Below are 24,234 nucleotides of genomic sequence, written 5' to 3' on the forward strand. Positions count from 1 at the left end.
GTATTTAATGCGTTAAAAGTCAAGGTAAAGACGGCTAGATCTGTAGGTGACATTTAATGAAGAATTTACTTTAATCCTCTGCATTTCACTCGATATTTCATTCTCCTCTGTGAACACAGTAGAGCATAAAATGTTTAATAAATTAGATATTTCCTCATCCACCATTTTTCCCTTACTACTTTTTAATTGACCAACACTATCAGTTTAAACTTTTTTTATTATTTTTTGTAATTGAAAAACATTTTTGGGTTAGTTTTACTCTCTGGCAATGTGTCTCTCTGTCTCAAGCTTTGCTGTCTTTATTGTTTTTTCACATCATTTATTTTTTTCCCTATATTTTTTTCCCTATAGCTTTTTAGCGTTTCACGACCTGCCTGTTTTAGTAGTTTAAATGTTTGATTTTGATCATTTATTGCCCCATCACATTTCTATTTATCTACATTGTTTTTTTCCTGTTCCTAACCATTTTATTCCCATAACGTATGTACCTCTCACAATAAAATGTAAATTGCTTTTAAAAATATCTCATTTAGTATCTGTACTCCTATTGCTGAGGATATTGTCCCAGTCAAGAGGTTGAGGAGATCTCTAAGCTGATTTTTCAATGGCACCATTTTGGGGTACATATAAGCTTTTTTTTTTTTAAATGTTTGTAAGGGAATGCAAAGAAACCTCTGCAATTCTGCCATTGTTTTCTCTTTTTTCTTTATTTGCCGTTTACCATGTGGTAAAAATAACATGTTAACTTGTCGGTACGAATGTGTATAGTTTTTATTTTTGTTTTCGTACATTTGCACTAAAAACCATGTTTTTCATAAAAAGTCATTTGGTTTCACTGCATTACGAGAGCCATAACGTTTTTCTATTTCCATTTATGCAACCGTATGATGCTTGTTGTTTGCTGGTTGAGTTGTAGTTTTTATTGGTATCATTGTGGTGTACATATGATTTATTGACTAATTTTTCTAAAAAACAATTTGGGGGAATAGAAAACAGCGCAAATACAATTGCATTTTATTTCTTTTTTTACACCATGCACCGTGCCGTATAAATAATAAGTTATCTTTATTCTACGGGTCGTTAAGATTGCAGCGGTACCTACTATGTATATTTTTTTTTTTAAGGTTCACCATTTTAAAATATATTTTTTTTTTGGGGGGTATATTTTAATTTTTATTACATTTTATTAAACTGAATATGACACTTTTTTTGTCCCACTAGTGAACTTAAAGCAGCGATTTTTTGATTGCTTGTATAATTCTTTGGAATACATAGTATTTCAACCTAATAGACAGTTACCGAAGGCAGACCTGGGGGCCTTTGATAGGACCCCGGCTGCCGTGGTAAGCCATCAGCGTCCCAGGGCTCCGATGAGCAAACACAGTGAACCCCCTCCCTCTGTCAAACACCTTAGATGCCGCGGTTGCTATTGACCGTGGCATCTAAGGGCTTAAACTTCCGGGACCAGAGAGAACTTTTGCGGCAGATGCCTGACTGTGTATAACAGCCGTGCTCCTGCCGCTTATCTCAGTGATACAGTGGCAGTACCCACGAGATCTTAGTGACAAATGTAACCGTTACGATGCGGGAACTAGCACCCGCTCATGACTGATACATTCATCATTAGTCATTAAGGGGTTAAAATAACTTATTGGTAGTTTCTAATCAGCTAAAATAACTAGCTAATTATTCAGTAAGAGATCCAATTCAACCTATTTGCTACCACTACATGTCGATTTTTCAATTTAAAGGTTAAGAAATATAGCATTTTTCGGTAGGAGGATCTGTAATTCAGCATAACAGCTACAAAAGAGCTGCAGAAGCATTTGCTTTGATAGCTTTCTCCGTCGAATAGAATTTGCCTTCAAATGCATGACAGGATCTTTTTGCAGAGAATATTCTTTATTTTAATAATGATATACTGCAAACAAAAGCAATTTTGGATAATCAAGCGATTTATGTCATGCACTGTTTCACTTACCTAACTGGCCACATTTTCATTCCTGGCAGTCAAGCACTTAATAAATGTATAGTAAGCTGAATGTTCCTATAAAAAGGTCTCAATATTAAAATAAAATGGGGTGTTATCAATTGTCTAGAGTGCTACATACCTGAGCTCGCCATGCTTTGTATACCAACCATTACATGCAATTTATCTTCCTGGTTCGCTTTCATCAATAATAAAGAAGAAAAGTGTTGGTATGGCTGTTTACTAAAATCAGATCAATTGTGTTTTCTGACAATAATGGCTGTCCAAACAATATGTAATATGTGACTCGTCTGCATAAACGTAGTGTTTTTATCAGAATTTTTCTCTTTCATGTTTTGTAGCCAGAGCTACCTACAAGCAGCAAGTGAAATGGCCGCCGGACAAGTTTTGGACCCTTCTGGGAATTATAACTCTCCAAAGTTTCGTTCGAGAAACCAGAGCTACATGAGAGCGGTCAGCACGCTTAGCCAAGCCAGCTGTGTCAGTCAGGTTAGAGACTTGGAATTTCCTTGTATTTTTAAATATCTTTCCTTTTTCTACCATACTTTAGCAATTTTGATCTAAGAACCGCCAATCCAAATGACAAGATCTGTATTTTCCCTTATCATTTTGTTAGCAACTCTACTTGAAATAAATGGAGAATAAAACTATTATTAGTTCTCTTAATATAATTGGCTAGTATGTACTTCTCACAAACTTCTGCACAATACTACCATTATTAAGGAAGCCAGCTAAAGTGTTGTTGATATTAACTTAACCTAATAGTATGAACATAGATATTTTGGAAAAATTGGCTAAGTAATAATTCCAAGTAACTAAAGTTCACCAGAAATAATAATCTCTAGAGTAAATGCTGTGTTGTGTACATATACTGTAAAGAGTATTTGATCATTTAAAGGAGGTCTCGTTCCCCTTATTGAGGTTCAAATCTACACCTGATGTAATGGAAATCAACACTAAGCAATTGTTGTTGGGCTTGTGGAAGGTGTTGAGCAATGGTTGAAGAGTGCATTAACACAACAGCCAATCTTAATAAGTAGAACTATAGTGTAATACCTGGGAGAAGGACAAAGGCAGGAGAGCGGCAATATCAGCTCATGACGTCATCAACTTAAGAAGAGAGGTGGGTTTCATACAGTAAAATAGGCAATGTAGATGAATTGGAGTCACAGATCATAGAGCAGATCTAAAAGCAGATAACAACTGCACTTCCATATAAATGTGCAGCTTCTAACTTAAAATGTCCCTCCAGCTATAAACATTATGATATCATTAGCAAATAACAAAAAATATAACTCAAAAATTAAAATTTCACTTTGCTGCAAAATCCACATTAGTATTAAGTGTGTGAAAAAAAATTCTCAGAACATAACCATTTTTTCCCTGCAGAATTGTCAATATATATATATATATATATATATATATATATATATATATATATATATATATATATATATATATATTCATTAAAGACCAGTGAGTGTCTGTCAAACTTGATATATCATGCATGTGTAGTCTGATCTCCTGGTCCCCTTTCCCGAAATGTGAAGGAATAGTCACACCCGCAGCAAAGAGCACAAGAAACTGTAGTTCTATGGGGATTTCATTGGGAAGGAGAACACTACTTACATATTTCCTTTCACATTCTGAGCCATGGCTTGAAGTTATTCAGACTACTGCCTGGCAAGCAGCACACAAATATAAATACTAATTTGGGAGTCTATAAGAATAGCTAATAAAACAATTAAAGGGGAAGCTGTATATTTAAAGAGAACCTGTCACGTTGAACATTCTGCTTTATCTGCAGGCAGAATGTTATAGAGCAGTAGGAGCTGAGCAGATTGATACATAGTTTTATGCAAAAAGATTCAGTATAACTTGTATTTTATTCATTGAAATCTCTGCTCACTGTGGGCTATAGTGCCCAGTGGCGGTCCTACTCAGTGATTGACGGACAGCTTTCCCTGTATGGGTGTGAATACAGAAATAGCTGCCTATCACCAAGTAGGACCGCCTACTGGACTCTTAAGATCTGAGTTAGCAGGGACTTAAATGAATAGATTACAGGTTATCCTGTCTCTTTACATGCACAACTAAATATCAGTCTGCTCAGCTCTTCCAACTCTATTACATGTTTTCTGCAGATTGTACTGCATGTCCAATGTGACAGGTTCCCTTTAATGATGTTTCCTTTCAAATTAAAAAAAAAAGAGACACTTTTATGTGTATTTAAAATCCATAGGAGTACAATAAGACTCAATGAGAATGTTGACTCCTTCACATAAAATGGAAACTACTGAAGAAATATAAAATAATAATGACATCATATTATTTCCTTTCTTCATTTTGTGTACTCTTTTATACATTTGAGTAATTGGCTGTGACAAAACACACTATGTCCCACTGATCCTACTGTTGAATTAAAGCTGCCAATGGAAATAAGAAATTCAATGAATATGAATGGACATACAAAACCTTTTCCAATCTTATCTTGGATCTCAATCATACAAACAAACCAAATAAAAATGTATGACAGATGCCGATATACTTTGTTTTAATTTCTTGTAATTTTCAATATCACTGTCAGTGATTGTAAATATTCTAGGATACATCCGGAGGTAGAAAATCAATACAGACTTAAGCTGTCCATACACGTAAGATATAACTATAGCAGATCAGCTGAGCATGCATGTTTATTTCAATAGGGGCGAGTAAGACACCTCTTGCTGCAGCTTACCTGGAAAACACACTATCGTGGATATTGAAATTCAACATTCTCAATTAAATCCCCAGATGGCAGACGTCGGGGGACAATCTCCACGCACATTAAATTGCTGACATGTCCCACTGAAATCAGCCAGTACAGCTGACATTTATTTATTATTTATGGCCAACCTCCTACTTCTCCCAGCTATAATATATTTAGTCTAGGTAAACAGCCTACAGCCCCTACACTAATATATTGTCACTTTTTTCTCTAACGTAAGTAACCTTTATTTATACAAGACATGGAAACCCCTTTAAAGAATCCTGTACAGTAATAAACGTAAAGTCAGACCCATATCCTAACCCCTAGTATTTTTCACCTAGGATCTAAGTATATAGTAACATTCACTCTTCCCTCTTGCTGCGGCCATCATGTCCAGCATCTGCAGGTATAATATGATCCACCACAGTAGCTAAAGACCACAAATTAGTAGAACTTTATATCAATATTAGAATGATCCATATCCAAGCAAAAGCTTTTAAATTATGTCCAGAGATTACGCCAAAGCAACTACTCACACATCATTTAATTAGTATAACATATTCTTGCAGAATCTTTTATTTCTCCCCTTAGAGTTCCCAATTTGTATATTTTCCAGTATTATCTCAGTTTGTCTTCCAACCACACTAGCTAGGTTACTACCATTTCCTTACATGTGGGTACATCTACTGAAAAGATTATGGGAATTTGTATTTGGTGCCACAAGGGACTCTTTTACAAGAGTCCTGGGGCTAGGTTAAGAAATGCAGTAGCAGAATTCTGAGATAAAAATGTCATATTTCTGAGTTAATTATGTCAGAATTCTAAGATAAAAGGCAGAATTATAGTATATAAAAACATAGGATTGTGGTGTCATTTTTTACATGGCCCCATGATTCTTCCGTACTGATGCTCTATACTATGTAGTCTTGTCTACCTAGACAGTAGGAAGCCTGAGAATGTAGCACAAGATATTCAGCAGTTTCAGGATAATAAGGGACGTAAAGGTGCAAGGACAAGGAGTGTTGCACATTTGGAGCTATCTGTGTATTGAGAGGTAGGCTTGGGGAAGACATTGTATAGGAGATGGAGGGCTTGTTTGTCTCAGCACTCTTTTATAACCACGTGTATACTGAAAAAATTATGTAACCTCTTCTTTTTGTTTTTTTATTCAACAATTTTAGTTAACTTTGTGCATGTCTCATTCTATTTAAAATGTAATTTTTACTCTCCGGAGAAAGTTAGTACAATAACTTAAAACGCAGCCATCTACACAAAGTGTAGTTTTATCTGGGGAGGACAGATCTACTAGAAAAATCAATATGACCTTTTGAAATCTTTATTGAAAGCAACTCAAAAGACAAATATTTAACATCAACAGTAATTGGTAAGAGACGACACAGTGGAGTGGTGGACTATTAGGATAGAATAAAACTGTTTACTGTAGTTAAACAGAAATTTCCAAGGGACAGAACCTCAGATCTGAACTGTAGACAAGAAATATAAAGTTGTAAACAACTTACTTGGCCATACTGTTTCTGGAAGAATTTGCCAGACAATTAAACTGCAATGCACTTAGATAGGGTGTAGAAGTTGTGTATAGAAAAAATTTAGGGGATCAAGAGTACATTTCTAGCTTCTTCAATAATGTTAAGGGCCTGTTCACATCAGCGTCGTGTTCCGTTTGGGGTTTCCGTTCATTTATTCCGTCAGAGGAACAGATGAACAGAAAGCTGAACGGAAGCTATAGCTTCCGTTTGCATTAACATTCATTTCAATGATAATGCTTCTGTTTCAGTTGGTTTCCGTTTGTTTCCATTCCCTAAAGTTTTAGTTTTTTTCACGGAAACAACGTAGTCAACTACGCTATTGTTTCCGTTAAAAAAACAAACTTTATGCACTCTCCTAGAAGCCATGCTGTTACAGCCATAATATGGAGTCAGATGCATACGGAGGTACAATAATGGCCCATAGATTTCTATGGGTGACGTATTATGGATCTGTCCCACCCGGATCACTGATATGGCAACAAGCATGAGGCCTTAGTCTGAATGGTGTGTGTACAACTACAATACCACTTCTTAGCGGTTGTAGCCACACAAGTTTTATAAAAATGGGTTACTTAATTTTTAAATTCTATACATAATCATGAAATATTAGGATGCATACATTCTAGGAAAATTCTATATACAATGATATACTATCATGATATTCATAATTCACAAATTATTCCAAAGAAATAGCAAACAGGAGATAAGTAATATAATAATTTCCAATCAACATATTACAGTAAGCGACGGAAAGCAATTGCCCCACAACCACAATAATGAAGACCTCCCATAAACAAAGCATATTGTAATATAATGGAACATAATATATAATAATATTTAGCAAAAGCATGGTAAACTATGAGCTCTCCTATAAAACCATCAGTCAGGTAGTGATCTATGAAGAGCAGTGTCAATAAGCTGTTCTTTTGTTAGCATTTTGAAATATAATAATTTAATTTCAAGAAAGAAGACCTTGAGAATCTTAAAATTGCAAAAAAAAAAAAAATGTAAATATGTATAAAGATTTTTTTAAAGTTACCATGGTAACTGAAGTGATTCTACGGGGACAATGGAGAGTCTTGAAGGAACTGTACATGGTAATTCCATTAAGATCTCAGTGAAATCTAACAAGAGAATGTTTTCTTCTTTTTTTTTGCAGGATTTCCTCATTGAAAGTCTGCAAGAATGCTTTACCTCAAAGGATTATCCTGAGATCAAGGTGGCAGTACCCTGTATATTCCCAGGCTAGGAGAAATCTTTACTTCACCGTTTCAAACCTAGACAGTCACCTGTGTTCATTTTTTACAGCTGTGATGACCTTATTTCACTGCTGTGTGAAAGTAACATAGCCTATTGCGCCTATCTCTAGCAATGGCTACATACATCATACCAAAATACACTGCAAATTCTGAGCAATGCAAGAGAAGCAAGTAACGCCTCTACCGTTCCTTAGAGCAATTACATGAAGATAAAATGCAATAATACATCAAACTAGAAAGTATATTCTCTACTGATTTAAGAAAGTCATGTCTAAATAGCATTTTATAAACACAAGATATCATTTTACAAAATCAAACTTTTGTATCAGTATAAATAAATTCAAAATGGCTTTTAAAGGCTATGTAATCCTTTTTACTAAAACAGTGTATTTTAGTCTTTAGTGCAATTTTGTAATTTGATTTCATTAAAAAAAATGTTTTACTTTTTCAGATACAGCTTCTATGTATCGTGGATACATAGAAGCTGTATCTTGCTCTGAAACCTGAATCCGTCAGGTCAATGGGACTGACGGCTTCGGTGTCAACGGGTCCTGCATGTCTCTAAGTTCATAGCTTAATTTCTTAATAAAAACAAACTACAAAGTTGCACTAAACGCTAAAATACACTGTTTTAGTTTAAAAAAAACAACTCTTCAAAGGTTTACATAGCCTTCAAATTAAATTTCAAATTTGAATTTGCCATACTTCTAGTTTAGTGCAAGATAGAGGCTGAGCTTGATCAATCTTGTCTTAAAAGTATTGTACTTCATGTTTTTAAGATTCTGCTTATAACTATCAGTTTAAAAGAAGAAAATATTCACTGCTATAGAAGGAAGCAATGATCGACATCACATCCTCTCTGTTTTAAGGGGACAATATGGAGGCACCATTAGGCGGCACAGGAAGTGTTGTTGGTTGGTAGAAACGTTAGGCGCTCTGTGTTCTGCCTTGTGCATGAAGTCTTAAGCTGCTATACAGCTTTCAATAATCTAAAGTAACAGCTTGTTTACAGCTTTTCTTAATGTTTTTGGAAGGTACTGTATATCAACAGCCCCGATATTCACTCCCAAGTCTATCCTATTGGATATCTTTCCTGGAGATAGAAAATAAAATTTGTTTGTTGGCTACATCACAACCCTTTCCATTGTTTTCTGCATGATATGAGCACCCCCATCCCGCTCATATTGTGAAGGGAACAAAAAAAAAATCTCTAGAACTTCTAGGCCTCCAGTGTTGATAGCCATATCTGCAGGGTATTGGGCTGCTCCCACTGGGAACAAGAATATTGGACTGCATATTTATAGCATGCAAACCTCTGTGGTGGTGAATATCGATTCTTTGATCAAACACTTCACTGACGGCTATAATAAATCTTATCTCTAATGGAAGATGTACAGTAATGAGCCGTGATACAATCAACTGCAAGTTATTTGCAATGACAGAATTCTGTGTATGAAGTATGCATCACAGCCAAGTTCCCATCCCATTCTACATTGCCTTTATAATCTATCCCTTGCCATTTACATTCATTGTATTGTACCGACAATTTACACTTGATCCACCTCTCCATTATATGCAGTTCTTAGAATTGCAAGATATTGTACATTCTTTACAAGTGCACTTTACTGACTGTTACTAATATTTTATATATATGTATATATATATATATATATATATATATATATATATATATATATATATATATATAAATAAAAAACATTTGGGGGATAGTAACAACACATCTAATTAGAAAAGGTAAAAAAATATATCAGATTAAATATATGTGATGATCAGTAAAACAAAAAAGGAGATAGCATACACACTGTCACAAACCCAGCAATCAGAAAGTAACTTTGATGATGTCTAAAGCAGATTAGATTAATAATACATTTCTTTAATTTTTGTAAAAAAAACAAAAATAAATAACCAATTCTATTTTCCTACATTTTATTTCTGAGTTTTTGTAACTTGACATAAGACTTCTTCTTCTCTGGGAGTGATATGCCATAACAACTGCCATCTTGGGTACTCTAAAAGAAATGAAAAAGGGAATAGCCTCACAATGTAATGATTTATCTTCAGTAGATCAGAATATCATATAATCCATAATAACTGTGACCTGACAACTATAGAGAAAATCTAGGCAAGTTGCCACTGTGAGCCTGTGCGTTTTCTAATTTAGATGTATATTGATCAGATATCTCTATTCCCTTCTTCTTTCAAAGACTGTAGTCATTTGCATTTGTTTTATTATTCTCTTTTCAGTACAGAGCCTGATATAAAGAACTTGTTTTCTAGTTTTTCACATGGTTCTTATACAGAAGGTACATCAAATACATTAAACAGATGCCATTAGACTTTTACTGGGAGGTCATTGCATAAACTATGGATAAATACTGAATTTGCAGATTTTTCAGTATTTACTACACTCAGCTGTATTTATATTGTATTAATAATCCATATACGGCAGATGTGTCCAAAGCACAGGGGACACACACACACACACACACACACACACACACAAGGTGCTTTTGCATCTCAGGTATTCTACACTTCTTGCTCTGCTTCTAGACTCCCATTCCTAGCGTAAACACTTGTCTCTAAGGATTCCCCATACATACATACATACATACATACATACATACATACATACATACATACATACATACAGACATACATCATTCTTTTATTCATTCACATTACTCTGAGCTTTCCATTTGCTGAATAGAGGAATGCCAAGTAACTGGCAGATGCTCTACCACTCTACCCATCTGCGCTTGCAGAAATTTCATCCAATAACCGTGCTGCTCAGGTGTAAGCACAGACTCCAAGTGCCTAATATTGAACATAAAACTTGCATCTCACTATGAGGTTCTGTTGCCAATACACAACTGTCCTTCATTACCTTATTAGAAAAGTGAGGGACGGGTATGTAGAATATACATTTTCTGCATGTTGGAATATCTCTTTGCGTAACATGCTTTTCTGAACATTGGAAACACTCCCTTTTCAGTACATGGCCTGAACATTGGGTCAGTCTGAAAACTCAGGCCACCTACAGTCAGTGTACAGTTTTGGTGCCAGCTTCTCAGGTGTAATTCATACAATCTATCTCTGCCCATTGCTCATGACATACCGGTGCATTTATTATCCTTTTTCTTTAATTGCTTTAATGGATTTACCTTTCTCAGTGACTAATACAAAACTTTCTAGTGCTTCTGTTATTAATATATAGTTATTATTGGAAGCATTATTGTACTATTGCTTGGCTTCTGTATAAAGGGGAAATCTGGACATGTTAATTGTCCATATTAGAAATCTCCATTAGTAAAATATTGTACTGACTCCAAATGGGTTTGTGCACTTCAGAGTGCTGTGAACCCTTCAGTTTGGGAATTAACAAGGGTCTGAACTTACAGGCCTACCAATGGTATCTTCTAACATGTCGCTGTGACATAGCGGAAGTTTTTACATTTACCCTTTAAGTTTGCAACGTTACAAACATTCCTCTAACAGCAAGCCAAACAGTACATCTCAAGGTTTCTCTTTGGCTGTCAGGTTTCTGATATATAATTACAATCACTAAAATTATATATTTATTGTACTGCACAAATTCATATGTTATAACAATACATTAGTCATTTGGCTACTAAATATTGAATTTACTGTTTTTATCCTATGACCAAAAAATGGGACAATAGAATAGAATAATTTTAAGTAATCTTAATATTAAGTTACCTTTTAAATAATAAAAACACAATTTAAACACAAGTAATTGCAAAAGCATTGGATGGTAGACAAGACCTATATTGTAATCAGCGTTGTGGAGAAACCTGACACTACAGTAAAGTCTGCTGTTCCTGCAGTGATAACGCATTTCCTCACTTCTTCCATTCTCCTTTAATTCGAGCACATTTTATCACCATGGTTTGATAAGCAGTGATTTCTGCTGTAATTGGACAGGCTGTTCCGCACAATGATTTGCTGCACCAACTCCGTGTATTCTCTTCTTTCAGATGAGTGAAACAGAAATTAATGGGCAATATGAGTCGGTATGTGAGTCAGTGTTCAGTGAAGTTGACGCTCATGCAATGGAAGCGTTAGACCTCCCGGGATGCTTCCGAACTAGGAGCCACAGTTACTTGCGAGCGATTCAGGCTGGATATTCCCAGGATGATGATTGTGTCCCTGTAATACCCTCTTCCAATGTCACTTCCACTACCAGGTCAACAACAGGTAAAGAGTGTATACTACTGCAAGTTTGAACAGGAGCAATTAACCCTTCTGAAAAAAAATTCTAGAATTCCTTACATGACAGTGTAACATAGGGATTTACTGATCCCAGATAAGTCGAGCTAGGAATTGTATATATAAACTGTCTTTGGAGCATTAAGTAGCAGCGAGGCACTTTAACTGCGTGTTACTTTAAAAAAATGGCCTTCATTTTTGTAGAACTATATTTGCATTATCATTACTAAGCTTATTATTTATACTTTATGTATTTTAGTTAATAGCATCTGTATTGTTAATAGTCATAGGGAAATACCATGCACAACATACCTTATATATGCAGTAGTTGAATGGAAAAGCCAAAAGTTCCAGATGGATTCTATTAAATAGGTGTTCCCTTAGTAAATTGTGAAAATTAGTAATCGCAAAACTTCAACTTTAACTTTGTTTTCTTGAAAGCAAGATTTATGAAAGTGGATTATATTTGTAGTTGGCGCTTGACATTCAGTAATGATACTTTGAGAGGCACTGGTGAGAAATGTTTAAATAGATGCACTTCAGAACTATAAAAATCTGATAATCTGACAAACACAGACCACAGATATTACAGTAATAAAATCATTTATCTATGTAATGAAGAACAAAAAAAAATGTATCATTAAGTATACTGAATAGTCTCTGGTGTCTTCATGGATCTCTGTAGAGAGTTATCTGTCCGTGGGTGGAATTACGCATCATTGTGCCCTTGGTGGTCCAATACTGCTCATGAAACAGCTGTTCTATTATATCACCATGCTTAGAGCCTCTTCTATGGGAAATCAATTGTACAGTTACAAACTTTTTATAACAGAATATACTGTTAAAGAAGAAACATCATTAACATGTCTATTTTACATTACTGAAACATAGACAGATAAAGGAAAAATAGATAAAGTTTATTATGCAGCAAAACAGTAAATGGAATGGAGAGAGTTGAGGTCTTTATGAAGCTCTAATATGGTTCCAAAAAGGTATATTTTCTAGTTCGTATTTTGAGTGAAAGGTTGGACTGAGATCCAGCACAAAGAGAATGACTGTCAAGCCGATTACCGACTACACAGCTAGTTGGGTCACAATGTATACTGAGTGAAAATGAATTGGATAGTTTTTACTGAAAGAGAACAGGTGATAACTGCCAAATATGCTTTTCTCTTCATATTGAATATGATCACATTCACTTATATTAGAATTGTTATGTATAATAAATGTGTACCGTATGAAATAAAAAATAACAGACTTATACTATAATCACTGCCATATTACAATACGTCACCGATAGAAATATTTGTGCCGCTACTTTAACTCAGTTTGTCCACAATTTTCATTGCATGCTGTTTTACTGAGGCATTCTTCCTTAGAATCAGGGGAGAATATGATGTCCTACAGAGGCAACATACAGCAGCACATGAAGTGCCTACAGGTCCATAGTATGAAAAAGCACCAAAAGCAAACCGTAAAAACCTGGCTGCTGTGATTATACTTAGAAAGAATGCCTTAAAAAGCCGTTAAAATCTGATCTTAAAACTGGGGGAGGGATTTATTAAGACTGACGATTCATATGCGAATCTTAATCTAAAGAGCGTAGGAGTAAGATGCATATAATTTGTTAATAAATTAGGTGCAACTCTGGCCGGCCGTGTGCCAGAAAAGGAAATCCTAAATTATAGCAGGGATTTACGCCAGCTCCTTGCTTGATTTCCGCTATTATTCATGCCAGTTTCTGGTACAAATAGTATTGACTTTGTTGGGCCGTGGGTAGTTCTGACCCCTTTTACTACGATCTGCTTACTTTTTGGTAAAGTGGCGTGAGTGGCAAAATAACTTTTGAGGCATTTTGCCTTTTCTACACCAGATAACAGGCATAGAATAATTGATAAATTCCCCCTATGTGTGAGCGCAGCAATTTTTTGTGCTAAAATGCTACAATGGTATGAGGTGTAGTAATTGGGTTTTTGGGGTCACTGCCATTTTTTTTTTTTTTTTTTATCAATGCGGAGGGTTTGGAATTTCTTCCACTGTTTTTTTTCTAACTTATAGTAATACTATTTTCCCTAAGGCCGGATTCGCACAAGCGTATTCGGTCCATGATATACGATCCGTATGTCGGCCGCATTTCCCAGATCGAACAAACTGCAGGGAGCTGGGCCCCTGGCATCATAGTTATCTATGATGCCAGGGGTCCCTGCCTCTCCGCGGAACTAGTGTCCCGTATTGAATACATGATTCCAGTATGGGACAGTTTTCCCGCAGCGAGGCAGTAACACCTAGCGTCATAGATAACTATGTGAATTGTGTTCGGTCAGGGAAATGCGGCGACATACGGACCTTATATCACGGACCGAACACGCTTGTGTGAATCCGGCCTAATAGGCCAATTTCAGACATCTGTAATACGGGCGCATTTTAGAGAGAGATCTGGGTATTGTGGCCGTAATATGAACACTAAAAAGACAAATCACACGTGTTTTTATTACAGTTTTTGATTCCAAAGCCAGGAAAATTCCTTTATACTTCTCCTTACATTTAAAAACAAACAAAAAAAACTGCATGTTTGAATCCAGACTAAAAGAAAATGTTATCATAAGGTCTGACAGTCACGACAGTATGAGAAATTGGTAACAATCATCACTCTGCACTTTGTTCTTTATGGTACTGTAGGTTTGACTGTGTGTCCGTATGGTGTTCTGTATGGGCACCAAATGAGTCCTGTGTAGTTCTAGTTGAGTTCCAAATGCTGTTCCTTACATGCACCCAGGGCCAGGCTTAGGATAGATGGCGCCCTGTGCAAAATTATCTTTCGGCGCCCCACCACCATCATTAAAAAAAAAATGCCCCATAAAAAATAATGCCCCTTTAATGCCCACATACAGTATAATAATAATATTTAATAATATATTACAAACCCTTCAAGGACACAGTATTTTGTCCTCTAATTCTGCCCACAGTATTATACCCCCTGTAGTACCCCTACACAGTATAATGTCCGCTTAGTGTCCCCCACACAGTATAGTGCCCCACTGTAGATTTTGCCATACAGCCTCCCTGTAGACTGTGCCATAATCCCCAACCTCCACCTTGTAAATTGTGCCATACAGCCCCCCCCACATCCCCCTTGTAGACAAACAAAAACAAAAATTGTACTCACTTAGGCCCCGTTCCCACGATGAACTGAGTTGCTCCACGACGGGATCCTTGCATAGGTCGGCGTGAGCCTGTAGCCTATTACAGAGTTTCCCAACCTTTTCGGACTTTGAGTGAAGAAGCGCCCGGACGGAAAGGCCACTGCTGAGTCGCCGGACCCGGGCGCTTCTGAAACAAGCAGGGGAAGGGAGCCAGCGCAGCGCTCCCTTCCAACTGCTGGAGTGATGCGCCCTGTGCAAAGGCACAGGTCGCATACCACTATGGCTGGCACCTGCATGTACCGTATAAGTTCCCTGCTTCAAAACTAATTCTCCTTGACATTACTTTAGGGGGAAAAATGTGGTTCTTTACCCATACAGAGTTTCTACAGTGTTCCATATACATGGAGGCAATTTTTCAGTCTCCATTAACAGCTATGGGGAATAATAGGCATCAACATGACAACCAATGGAGCATAAGAAGGTAGAAAAAACTACAGCACACTCGTTATCCAGGTATAAAAAAAAGAGGTGTGTTTATTTCACCTTAAAAAGCGATGTTTCGACCCCAGTGAGGGTCTTTTTCAAGCATTAAACAAAGTGCAAATTTGCAGTTTATATAGAGAAAATGACATTGTGACACTAATTGCAAATGTCAGTACAGGTGTAACATCATCGTGGACAAAACACACAATACATCAAAAAAGGTACAATACAAAGCATTACATATAATATAGACTATACCCTAGTGGATAGATGGCCGGACCGTCTAAAATGAGCCGTCAAATGCTCGTTAATATTAGATTTTTTTCAGCCCTACTGCCCATGCGCAGGATTCAGTGCGCATTACGGCAGCGTTCCCGTTGCCTAGCAGCCACGATCATGTGACCGCAAGCAGCGTCAGTGAGTGCTGATCACATGTCCAGACACTCCAAGTAGATACTATGGGACACTATGAATGGGTATAGTGCTGGCTATTTTTTACTATGGGCCGAAAATGGACATTAATTACTAGCTATTCTACACTATGGGCTAAAATTTAAGATAAGAGAATATATCAAATGAAAAATGAAAACTATTAAATGAATATATTAATGTGATATTCCTTTAGGATGACATCTATCAATGTGTTATCAAGAAGCAAGTATGGCAGATGAATAGTTTAATCACGATCTACTATCTACCTGGAGTGTCTGGACATGTGATCAGCACTCGATGACGCTGCTTGCGGTCACATGATCGTGGCTGCCAGGGAACGCTGCCATGATGAGCACTGAATCCTTCGCATGGGCAGTAGGGCTGAACGCCGATATATGAAAAATTAACGAGCATTTGACAGCTCGTTTTAGACGGTCCGGCCATCTATCCACTAGGGTATAGTCTATATTATATGTAATGCTGTGTATTGTGCCTTTTTTGATGTATTGGGTGTTTTGTCCACGATGATGTTACACCTGTACTGACATTTGCAATTAGTGTCATGATGTCATTTCCTCTATATAAACTGCACATTTGCACTTTGTAAAAAGACCTTCACTGGGGTCGAAACGTCGCTTTTTAAGGTGAAATAAAGACACCTCTTTTTTTGATACCTGGATAATGAGTGTGCTGCGGTTTTTTCTACCTTCTTGTGTCTGCTTTGGAGTTGGAGAGGCTACAACTTGACACTGCCTGCACCGATTGAGAAACATTTTCCCCTATTTGAATGCTCCCTGTGCATGCTCTCTGGGACTGTGATGTGCTGCTGATCTCTTTCTATTGAACCAATGGAGCAAAACCAAATGGAAAAATTATTTTTCCTATAGAATCACACAGAGAGCGTGCAACAACATACAGCGGCAAACAGGATAACATTACTGCCATATTACGTCTCTGTACCACATGGAACTGATACGGAGTCATAATATGGTCATGTGCATTTTCCCTAAGTTCTTTTGTTCCCAAAACTGCAGTTTTGTGTCAAGTTTTTTAAAAGTCTTTTCCGCTATTTCTTAGTTTTATCTCTTTGGGATTGCTTTATTATATTGTATCATTAACTTCCTGTTCATATATTACATGCAATGTTCTAATCCAGAATAAATTGAATTAGCTACATATCTTTTTAGTGAATATATAACTAGATTCCCATTCCTTCAAGAAGTACTCCAGTGATTAAATCTAAAGCACTCAAGCACAATCAATGGATGAAGTTGGAAATTGATTAGGAAATATTTCTGGTTCTATCTTCTCTAGTCCGATAACTCATAGTTACAATGAGCAGTTTTTGTTTTTTGATCAGTTTGTTTTTGTATACCATTTTAACTCTTTAAAGAGGTTGTCCACTTTCTGAAAACTGATGACCTAGTATCAGTATATGATCGGTGTGTGTCCGACATCCTGACCCCGCACCGATCCGAAACTCTGGCTGCCTCCGTGCACTGGATGTTTGGAACGGTATGCTGTAGTCGGAGCAGGAAGAAGATGGCTCCTACCACTGCATAGCGGCCATTCGGCGGAACTGCAGCTCTGCTCCTATTCACTTGAATAGGAGCTGAGCTGCAATACTGCAGCTCGGCCGCTATTCTTTGACCGGAGCATCTGCTTCCGGCAACATCGTCCGGCGCCCGGAGGCAGCCGGAGTTTTGGTTCAGTGCGGAGTTTGGGTGTCGGATTTTTATCAATTTAAATGTATCTGCTTGTAAGACATAGTAATGCCACACAAAATATTTGCAAATTAGCATTTCCCATATGTCTACTTTAGATTGGCATTATTTTTTGAACGAGCTTTTATTTTTCTAGGACGTTACAAGGCTTAGAACTTTAGCAGCAATTTCTCTCATTTTCAAGAAAATGTCAAAAGCCTTTTTTTTTATGGACCAGCTCAGCTGTGAATTAGCTTTGAGGGCCTTATATATTAGAAAAACCCTATAAATCACCCCATTTTAAAACCTGTACCCCTCAAAGTATTCAAAACAGCATTTAGAAAGTTTCTTAACCCTTTAGGCGGTTCACAGGAATTAAAGCAAAGTGGAGGTGAATTTTACAAATATCTCATAAACTGTTATGCGGCTTCTCCCGAGTACGGTAATGACATGTGTAGACGTAAACTGCTGTTTGGGCACGCTGTAGGGTTCAAAAGGGATATGTAAGCTGTGCAGAGTACCTCATGCTATAATAAGAGGGTATAATAATGGGGTGAATAAATAATAATCCGCAAATGGTGCCTGATCTTATCCACTTCTGGAACACTCTGCACATTTTGTGTCGCCATATTCTGAGAGCCAGAACTTTTTTATTTTTTCTCCACCAGATCTGTGCTAGGGCTTATTTGTTGCGCGACAATCTGTAGTTTGCATTGATACCATTTTGGGGTACATGTGATTTTTTGATCACTTTTTATTCCCTTTTTGGCAAGCAAGGTGACCAAAAAAAGCAATTCTGTTTTCTATTATTTTTTTTACAGTGTTCACCATGGCCTATAAATTACATTTTTACTTTATTATGCAGGTCGACACAATTACGGCGATACCATATGTATATAGGTTTTTTAAGTTTTGCAGCATTTCAACAATAAACAAACTTTTTTTTTTTAAATAACTTTTTTTTGTGTCACCATATTCTGAGAGGCATGTTTGTTTTTTTTGCGTCGACAGGGCTGTGTAAGGGATTGTTTTTTGCAGGATGGGTTGCATTTTTTATTGGTACTATTTTGGGGTACATGCGATTTTTTGATCACTTTTCGTTCTAAGTTTTGGGAGGGGTGGTGACGAAAAAAAAAAGCGATACTGGCATTGTTTTTAATTTTTTGGCGTTGTTCACCTGTGGGAAAAATGGGATTATAGTTTTATAGTTTGGGTCTTTACGGACGTGCTGATACCAAATATGTGTAGTTTTTTAAAGTTTTCATTTTTTTTCCTATGATAAAAGACAAAAAGGCAGTGTTTGTTTTTATTAAGTTGAAACTTTTATTTTTACATTTTCATTTAATATTTTTATTAACTTTTTCTTTGTCTCACCAGGAGACTTGAAGGCCTGCACCTCTGATCTTTACTCTAATACATTGCACTACCCACGTAGTGCAATGCATTAGAGCTGTCAGTTATTCACTAACAGCAAGCCTATTGGCATGGCCTCAGCGATGCCAATTGGATTCAAACCACAAAGATGTCGCGATCGCTTTTAATTGTGGCATCTAAGGGGTTAATGCCATGGATCAGAGCTAGCTCCGTTCCCTGCCGTTACAGTAACATACAGCTAACGCCCGCGGCTGATGTCTCATGCTCAGCTTCTGAGCCTGCACCATATTGTTTCTGCGGTTCGAAGCCTTTTAGGCCCCGCCTCCACGTGGGATCTAACAGGCTTCCGTACTTTGCAGACAGGAGGCCATTGTTAGGCCTCTGGTCTGCCATAGCTGCCATCGGAACACAGTGATTGCATTGACCTTTTGAGCGCTGCATCTAAGGGGTTGATGGCCGGATCGGAGGCTAGCTCCGGTCCTGGCCATGCAGTAGGGTGCCAACTATAATATACAGCTGACACCCACTAGCGATGGTGCGTGCTCAGCTTCAGAGCCCGCGCCAGCAACACAACGTACTAGTACGTTCTGTTGCGTTAAGTCCTTAATGACAGCGTAGTTATATGTCGGATGTCGTTAAGGGGTTAATAAATGAAGGATTCCATTGGACAAACATTGGAGTGTTTTTCATTGTGTGTAACATTAAAGGTTGAAATGCCAGCAGACACAAGCATAAAACTCATTTGCCAACAGTTTTTGGTTGGCAAAAATGATGGAGATGTACGAAATGCTCAAAATAAGCACATGGATGCTTGAGAATTTGGAGTGAGTGTTATATGATGGGTCATGCTCACTAAATCCTAACTGATGATCTAGTCTTTACTGATATAAACTTAAAACACAATAACCTTGAATTCATTCAAAAAATTATTTTAAAAAAACAGCTTTCGCTTGTTACTGTACATCGAACGCTACAATTTCCCAAAGTTTAACTTACCTGAATCCAACATTTTTGCTCGGTAGCTTATGTCAGTGCTGCTTAGATATCATTGGAAGCACAGGATTTAGCTTTGGCCTAGTAGAGGAAAGTGAAACTTTTTGGGAAATGTTAGGGTATCTGGGTATTTCAGTCTTTGGCAGGTGTTACAGTTTAACTCTTTTTACAGAATGCTTGTTTTGTGACTTTTCCTAATATTGATGTTGTTAAAAAGATAGTAACAGCGATTTTTTACAAATAATTGATTATATTAACTGAAATGCCTCAAATTAGAATTTAAAACATACTATAAAATGCAACCTAATACACTCATGCTGCATACACGTTTCATGACTCTCAGTACAAAGAAAGTCTGATATTGTTTCCTGACCAAATATTGATATTATTATGAATGACCCTGCCCTTTACTCTGCTTCCCCTTATCCCTCTTCAAGAGGGGACCTATTCAAGCAGCAATTTTATTGATAATCTATATTAATTTCTTCAGATGAGTAAAGGGACATTACTGGAGGAGAGGCATGAATTTAGTCAACTTGAAATCATGATGAAAACATTTTTTGCTTAAATTTATTCTAACTCCAGAGGAATTACTGCAGACATAATTTTGACCTCAATATACCAGGAAGAACATTGAGATTTCACATCAATACGTATGTGACCCCATGTGTATAAGTACTGTATTAGATCATTGTATTTTGTTTCCTTTATAGATTAAGCAGCGTTTGCCATAAGCCTTAGGATTTTTCTTTGAGTTTTCCATGTTGAACCATAGTGTTTACACTAAATAGAACATACTTGTCTACAAGATCCCAAGGAGTCATGTTGAAATTGAATGTAGTTTCATCAAATTACAAAAGATATTTGGATATTCGTAAAATTACAATAATACAGAACCTGCTAGTCCAGTTTAGCATTAATAAGTACTATTTTCTGGTTTTGCACAACACCAGTCAATTTTAGATGTTCAGATGAAGTTATATGATCATTCCTGCAGCTCAGAAGACAGCCACAATGACTTTTACTTGGTATTTCTCATATAAAACCTATGAATTTAGGACCATGGGATATTTTGGATTAAAATACATTTTGGGGCCACTTTTTATAGATGCTGGAAGAATGTTTCTGGACCTGGTGGACTTAGGAAATGTTATTGTAAACCATTTCAAGCAATGTATAGTTCCTCAATTATTGAATGAATTAAACAATCTTGTAGATGAAAGGATAATGGAATTAAGCTTCATATAACACTACTGGTTAAACCCTTGAATTTGTTCCAAGATGCTGAAGTACAAATCTGCCGTAGGCCCTGTTCACAATGAGTTTTTTGCAGGCAGAGAAATCTGCCTCAAAATTCCTTCAGGAATTTTGAGGCAGATTTTGACCTGCCTGCGCTCTCTTTGCCCCTTTTTTCACTGCGTTTTTCAGCCACGGCCATTGAGCGACGCAAAAAAAAAGCTTTCCCTGCCTCCCATTGATGTCAATGGGAAGTCAGAGATGGAAATGCCCGAAGAAAGAGCATGTCGCTTCTTTTTCCCGCAAGCATTTTTTTCTGCTTGTGGAAAAAAGAGGTCTCCGCCTCCCATTGAAATCAATGGGAGGCGATTTGAGACGTTTTTTGCCACGGTTTCCGCAGCAAAAACCGTGGCAAAAAACTGTGTGAACAGGGCCCCTTAACACAAAAGCACGTAACTGTATATGATAAGGCTGGGTTCACACACACTATTTACGGATGTAATTCGGGCGTTTTAGCCCCGAATTACATCTGAAAATGCGTCTCAATAGCGTCGGCAAACATCTGCCCATTCATTTGAATGGGTCTTACGATGTTCTGTTCTGACGGTCATTTTTTTTACTTGCCGCTGTCAAAAGGCGGCGCGTAAAAAAGACGCTTGCGTCAAAGAAGTGCCTGTCACTTCTTCAGACGTAAATGGAGCCGTTTTCCATTGACTCCATGGAAAAACAGCTCCATTTACGTCCGTAATGGACGCAGTGAAAAGCGCCTCAACATGCCATTACGGCTGAAATTACGGAGCTGTTTTCTCCTGAAAACAGCCCCGTAATTTCAGGCGTAACGGACGCTGCCGTGTGAACATACCCAAAGGGTTAAGGGGAAGTATGGAGCTCACGGGCTGAGCTCGCTCCATACACAGCGGGTGATGGCTGTTACATGCAGCCGACACCTAACTGCAACGGGCGGAATCAAAGCTCACTTTGATTTAGCCGGTTTAACACCTTAAATGCCACAGTCAATCAAGACAGCGGCATTTAGGCTGGATTCGCACGAGCACATTACATCCGTAAAGGACGGAACGTATTTCGGCCGGAAGTCCCGGACTGAACACACTGCAGGGAGCCGGGCTCCTAGCATCATAGTTATGTACGACGCTAGGAGTTCCTGCCTCTCCGTGAAACTACTGTCCCGTACTGAAAACATGATTACAGTACGGGACAGTTGTCCGGCAGCGAGGCAGGGACTCCTAGCATCGTACATAACTATGATGCTAGGAGCCCGGCTTCCTGCAGTGTGTTCGGTCCGGGACTTGCTGCCGAAATACGTTCCGTCCGTAATGTGCTCGTGTGAATCCAGCCTTAAAGTGTTAGAATCAGCGGGGCACCCATAAAAGTCCGAACTATCACAATATAGCATTGTTTAACCCGCTCGGTTAATGGCGTAAAAAAATAAATATAGAAAACACGCAAATTGCTGGTTTTTGGTCACCTTAGAGCTCCAAAAAAAATGAAATAAAAAGTGATCAAAAAGTTGCATATACCCCAAAATGGTATCAGTGAAAACTACAGCTTGCCCCGCAAAATTTAAGCCCTCGCATCCCTAAATTGGTGGAAAAATGACAAAGTTATGTCTCTCAGAACATGGCGACACAAAAGACTTTTTTAATTTAGCAAATAGTTTTCTTTTTTCAAAAGTAGTAAAACATAAAACAAAACATATAAATTTGGTATCGTGGTAATCGTATCAACCTGTAGAATAAGGTGAATGTCGTTTCTACCGCCTGATGGACGCCGTAAAAACACCCCCCCCCCTCCCCAAATAACGGCATAATCACAGTTTTTTGCCCATTTCACCCAACAAATATTTTTTTTACAGCTTCCCAGTATATTATGCAGTAGAATAAATGTTGCCATGAAAAACTACAACTTGTCTCGCAAAAAGCAAGCCCTCGTATGGCTATATAGACGGAAAAGTAAAAAACTATAGCTTTTGGAAGCTGGGGAGGAAAAAACAAAAGTGAAAATCCGAAAAATGGAGGGAAGGGGTTAAAGAGGATCTGTCACTAGTTTATTAATTCCCTATCTTCTAACTAATCTATAATTATTGTTATTATTATTATTATTGATGTGAGTACTACATAAATGAATAATCATATTAAAATAATGTGAACTGTAACATAGGACTATTAGAGAGTCAGTGGACAAAAGAGCATAAAAACAGGAACAGAAGGAAAGCTACAGATAAGATATGTCAGCCATAGGACACCGTTTATGGTGACATCATCTTATTGTGTAGACAAGTCACAAACTTAGGAGACACTACAAGGAATCATGTATTGGAACCACCATTAACCATATTAGTTATTATGTGTGTGATGTTTTTGACTGTAGTATTGGAAGAGATATACAGTGAAACCTCTCTAAAAGATAACCTCTTTTAGGGGGACCTCCACTGATCTAGACCAGTTTTTATGTGCTATAAGCCCTCTACTTTGAGAGAAGCAGACATCTAGAAGACCATTTTTCTGTGAAATTTTTGTCTGGTGTCTCAACGAGGTTTCACTATATCATATATAAAAATTCCTGTGCTGGGTAAGCCCAGCTGACCTTATTTTCAGCACCGATACAGGTCTAGCGATAAATATGACCTGTGGGTTTTAAAAAGAGTTTTGCAATTACCGGTACAGGAAGGGAATTGATCTGTAATTTCACAGATTTAACACACAAAACACAATTCTCTATGATCGTACTGGATTGTAAGATCTTTATTCATAATTCACACAGAGCGTTTAAATATTTCCCTGTCCAAGGCTGACCATTAGTGTGTTATCTTATTGCAAGCCCCGGGATAAAAGAATAAAATGTTTCGTTTTTGACATTTAATCATTGCATTTACGTTCTGAGAAATAACCAGTTATTTTTGATAACTGAGACTAACTCCGCAATGAAATGGAAGTTAATTACACCTTGGAAATACCGTACATTTACTGTAATTGAAAAACTACTTGTGCTTAAGTTGGAACTATACTTAACAATAGTCAAACTGTAGTAAGAAAGTAACGAGTTGGAAAGTTAGTTTT

At 37.3% G+C, this 24,234-nt stretch overlaps 1 protein-coding gene across 3 annotated transcripts in view; it reads left to right on the top strand.

Annotated features, from left to right (window-relative positions):
* Positions 1 to 24,234, top strand: part of DLGAP2 (DLG associated protein 2) — a 500,472-nt gene that overhangs the window by 387,793 nt on the left and 88,445 nt on the right. For all 3 annotated transcript variants that reach the window (XM_075861923.1, XM_075861924.1, XM_075861922.1), the window contains 3 exons: positions 2,332 to 2,479; positions 7,446 to 7,505; positions 11,562 to 11,781. In XM_075861923.1, coding sequence (XP_075718038.1) covers positions 2,332 to 2,479; positions 7,446 to 7,505; positions 11,562 to 11,781 — 428 coding nt within the window. The remainder of the gene's footprint in view (positions 1 to 2,331; positions 2,480 to 7,445; positions 7,506 to 11,561; positions 11,782 to 24,234) is intronic.

The sequence above is a fragment of the Rhinoderma darwinii genome, chromosome 4 (assembly GCF_050947455.1).
Source record: "Rhinoderma darwinii isolate aRhiDar2 chromosome 4, aRhiDar2.hap1, whole genome shotgun sequence".
NCBI classification, from domain to species: domain Eukaryota; kingdom Metazoa; phylum Chordata; class Amphibia; order Anura; family Rhinodermatidae; genus Rhinoderma; species Rhinoderma darwinii.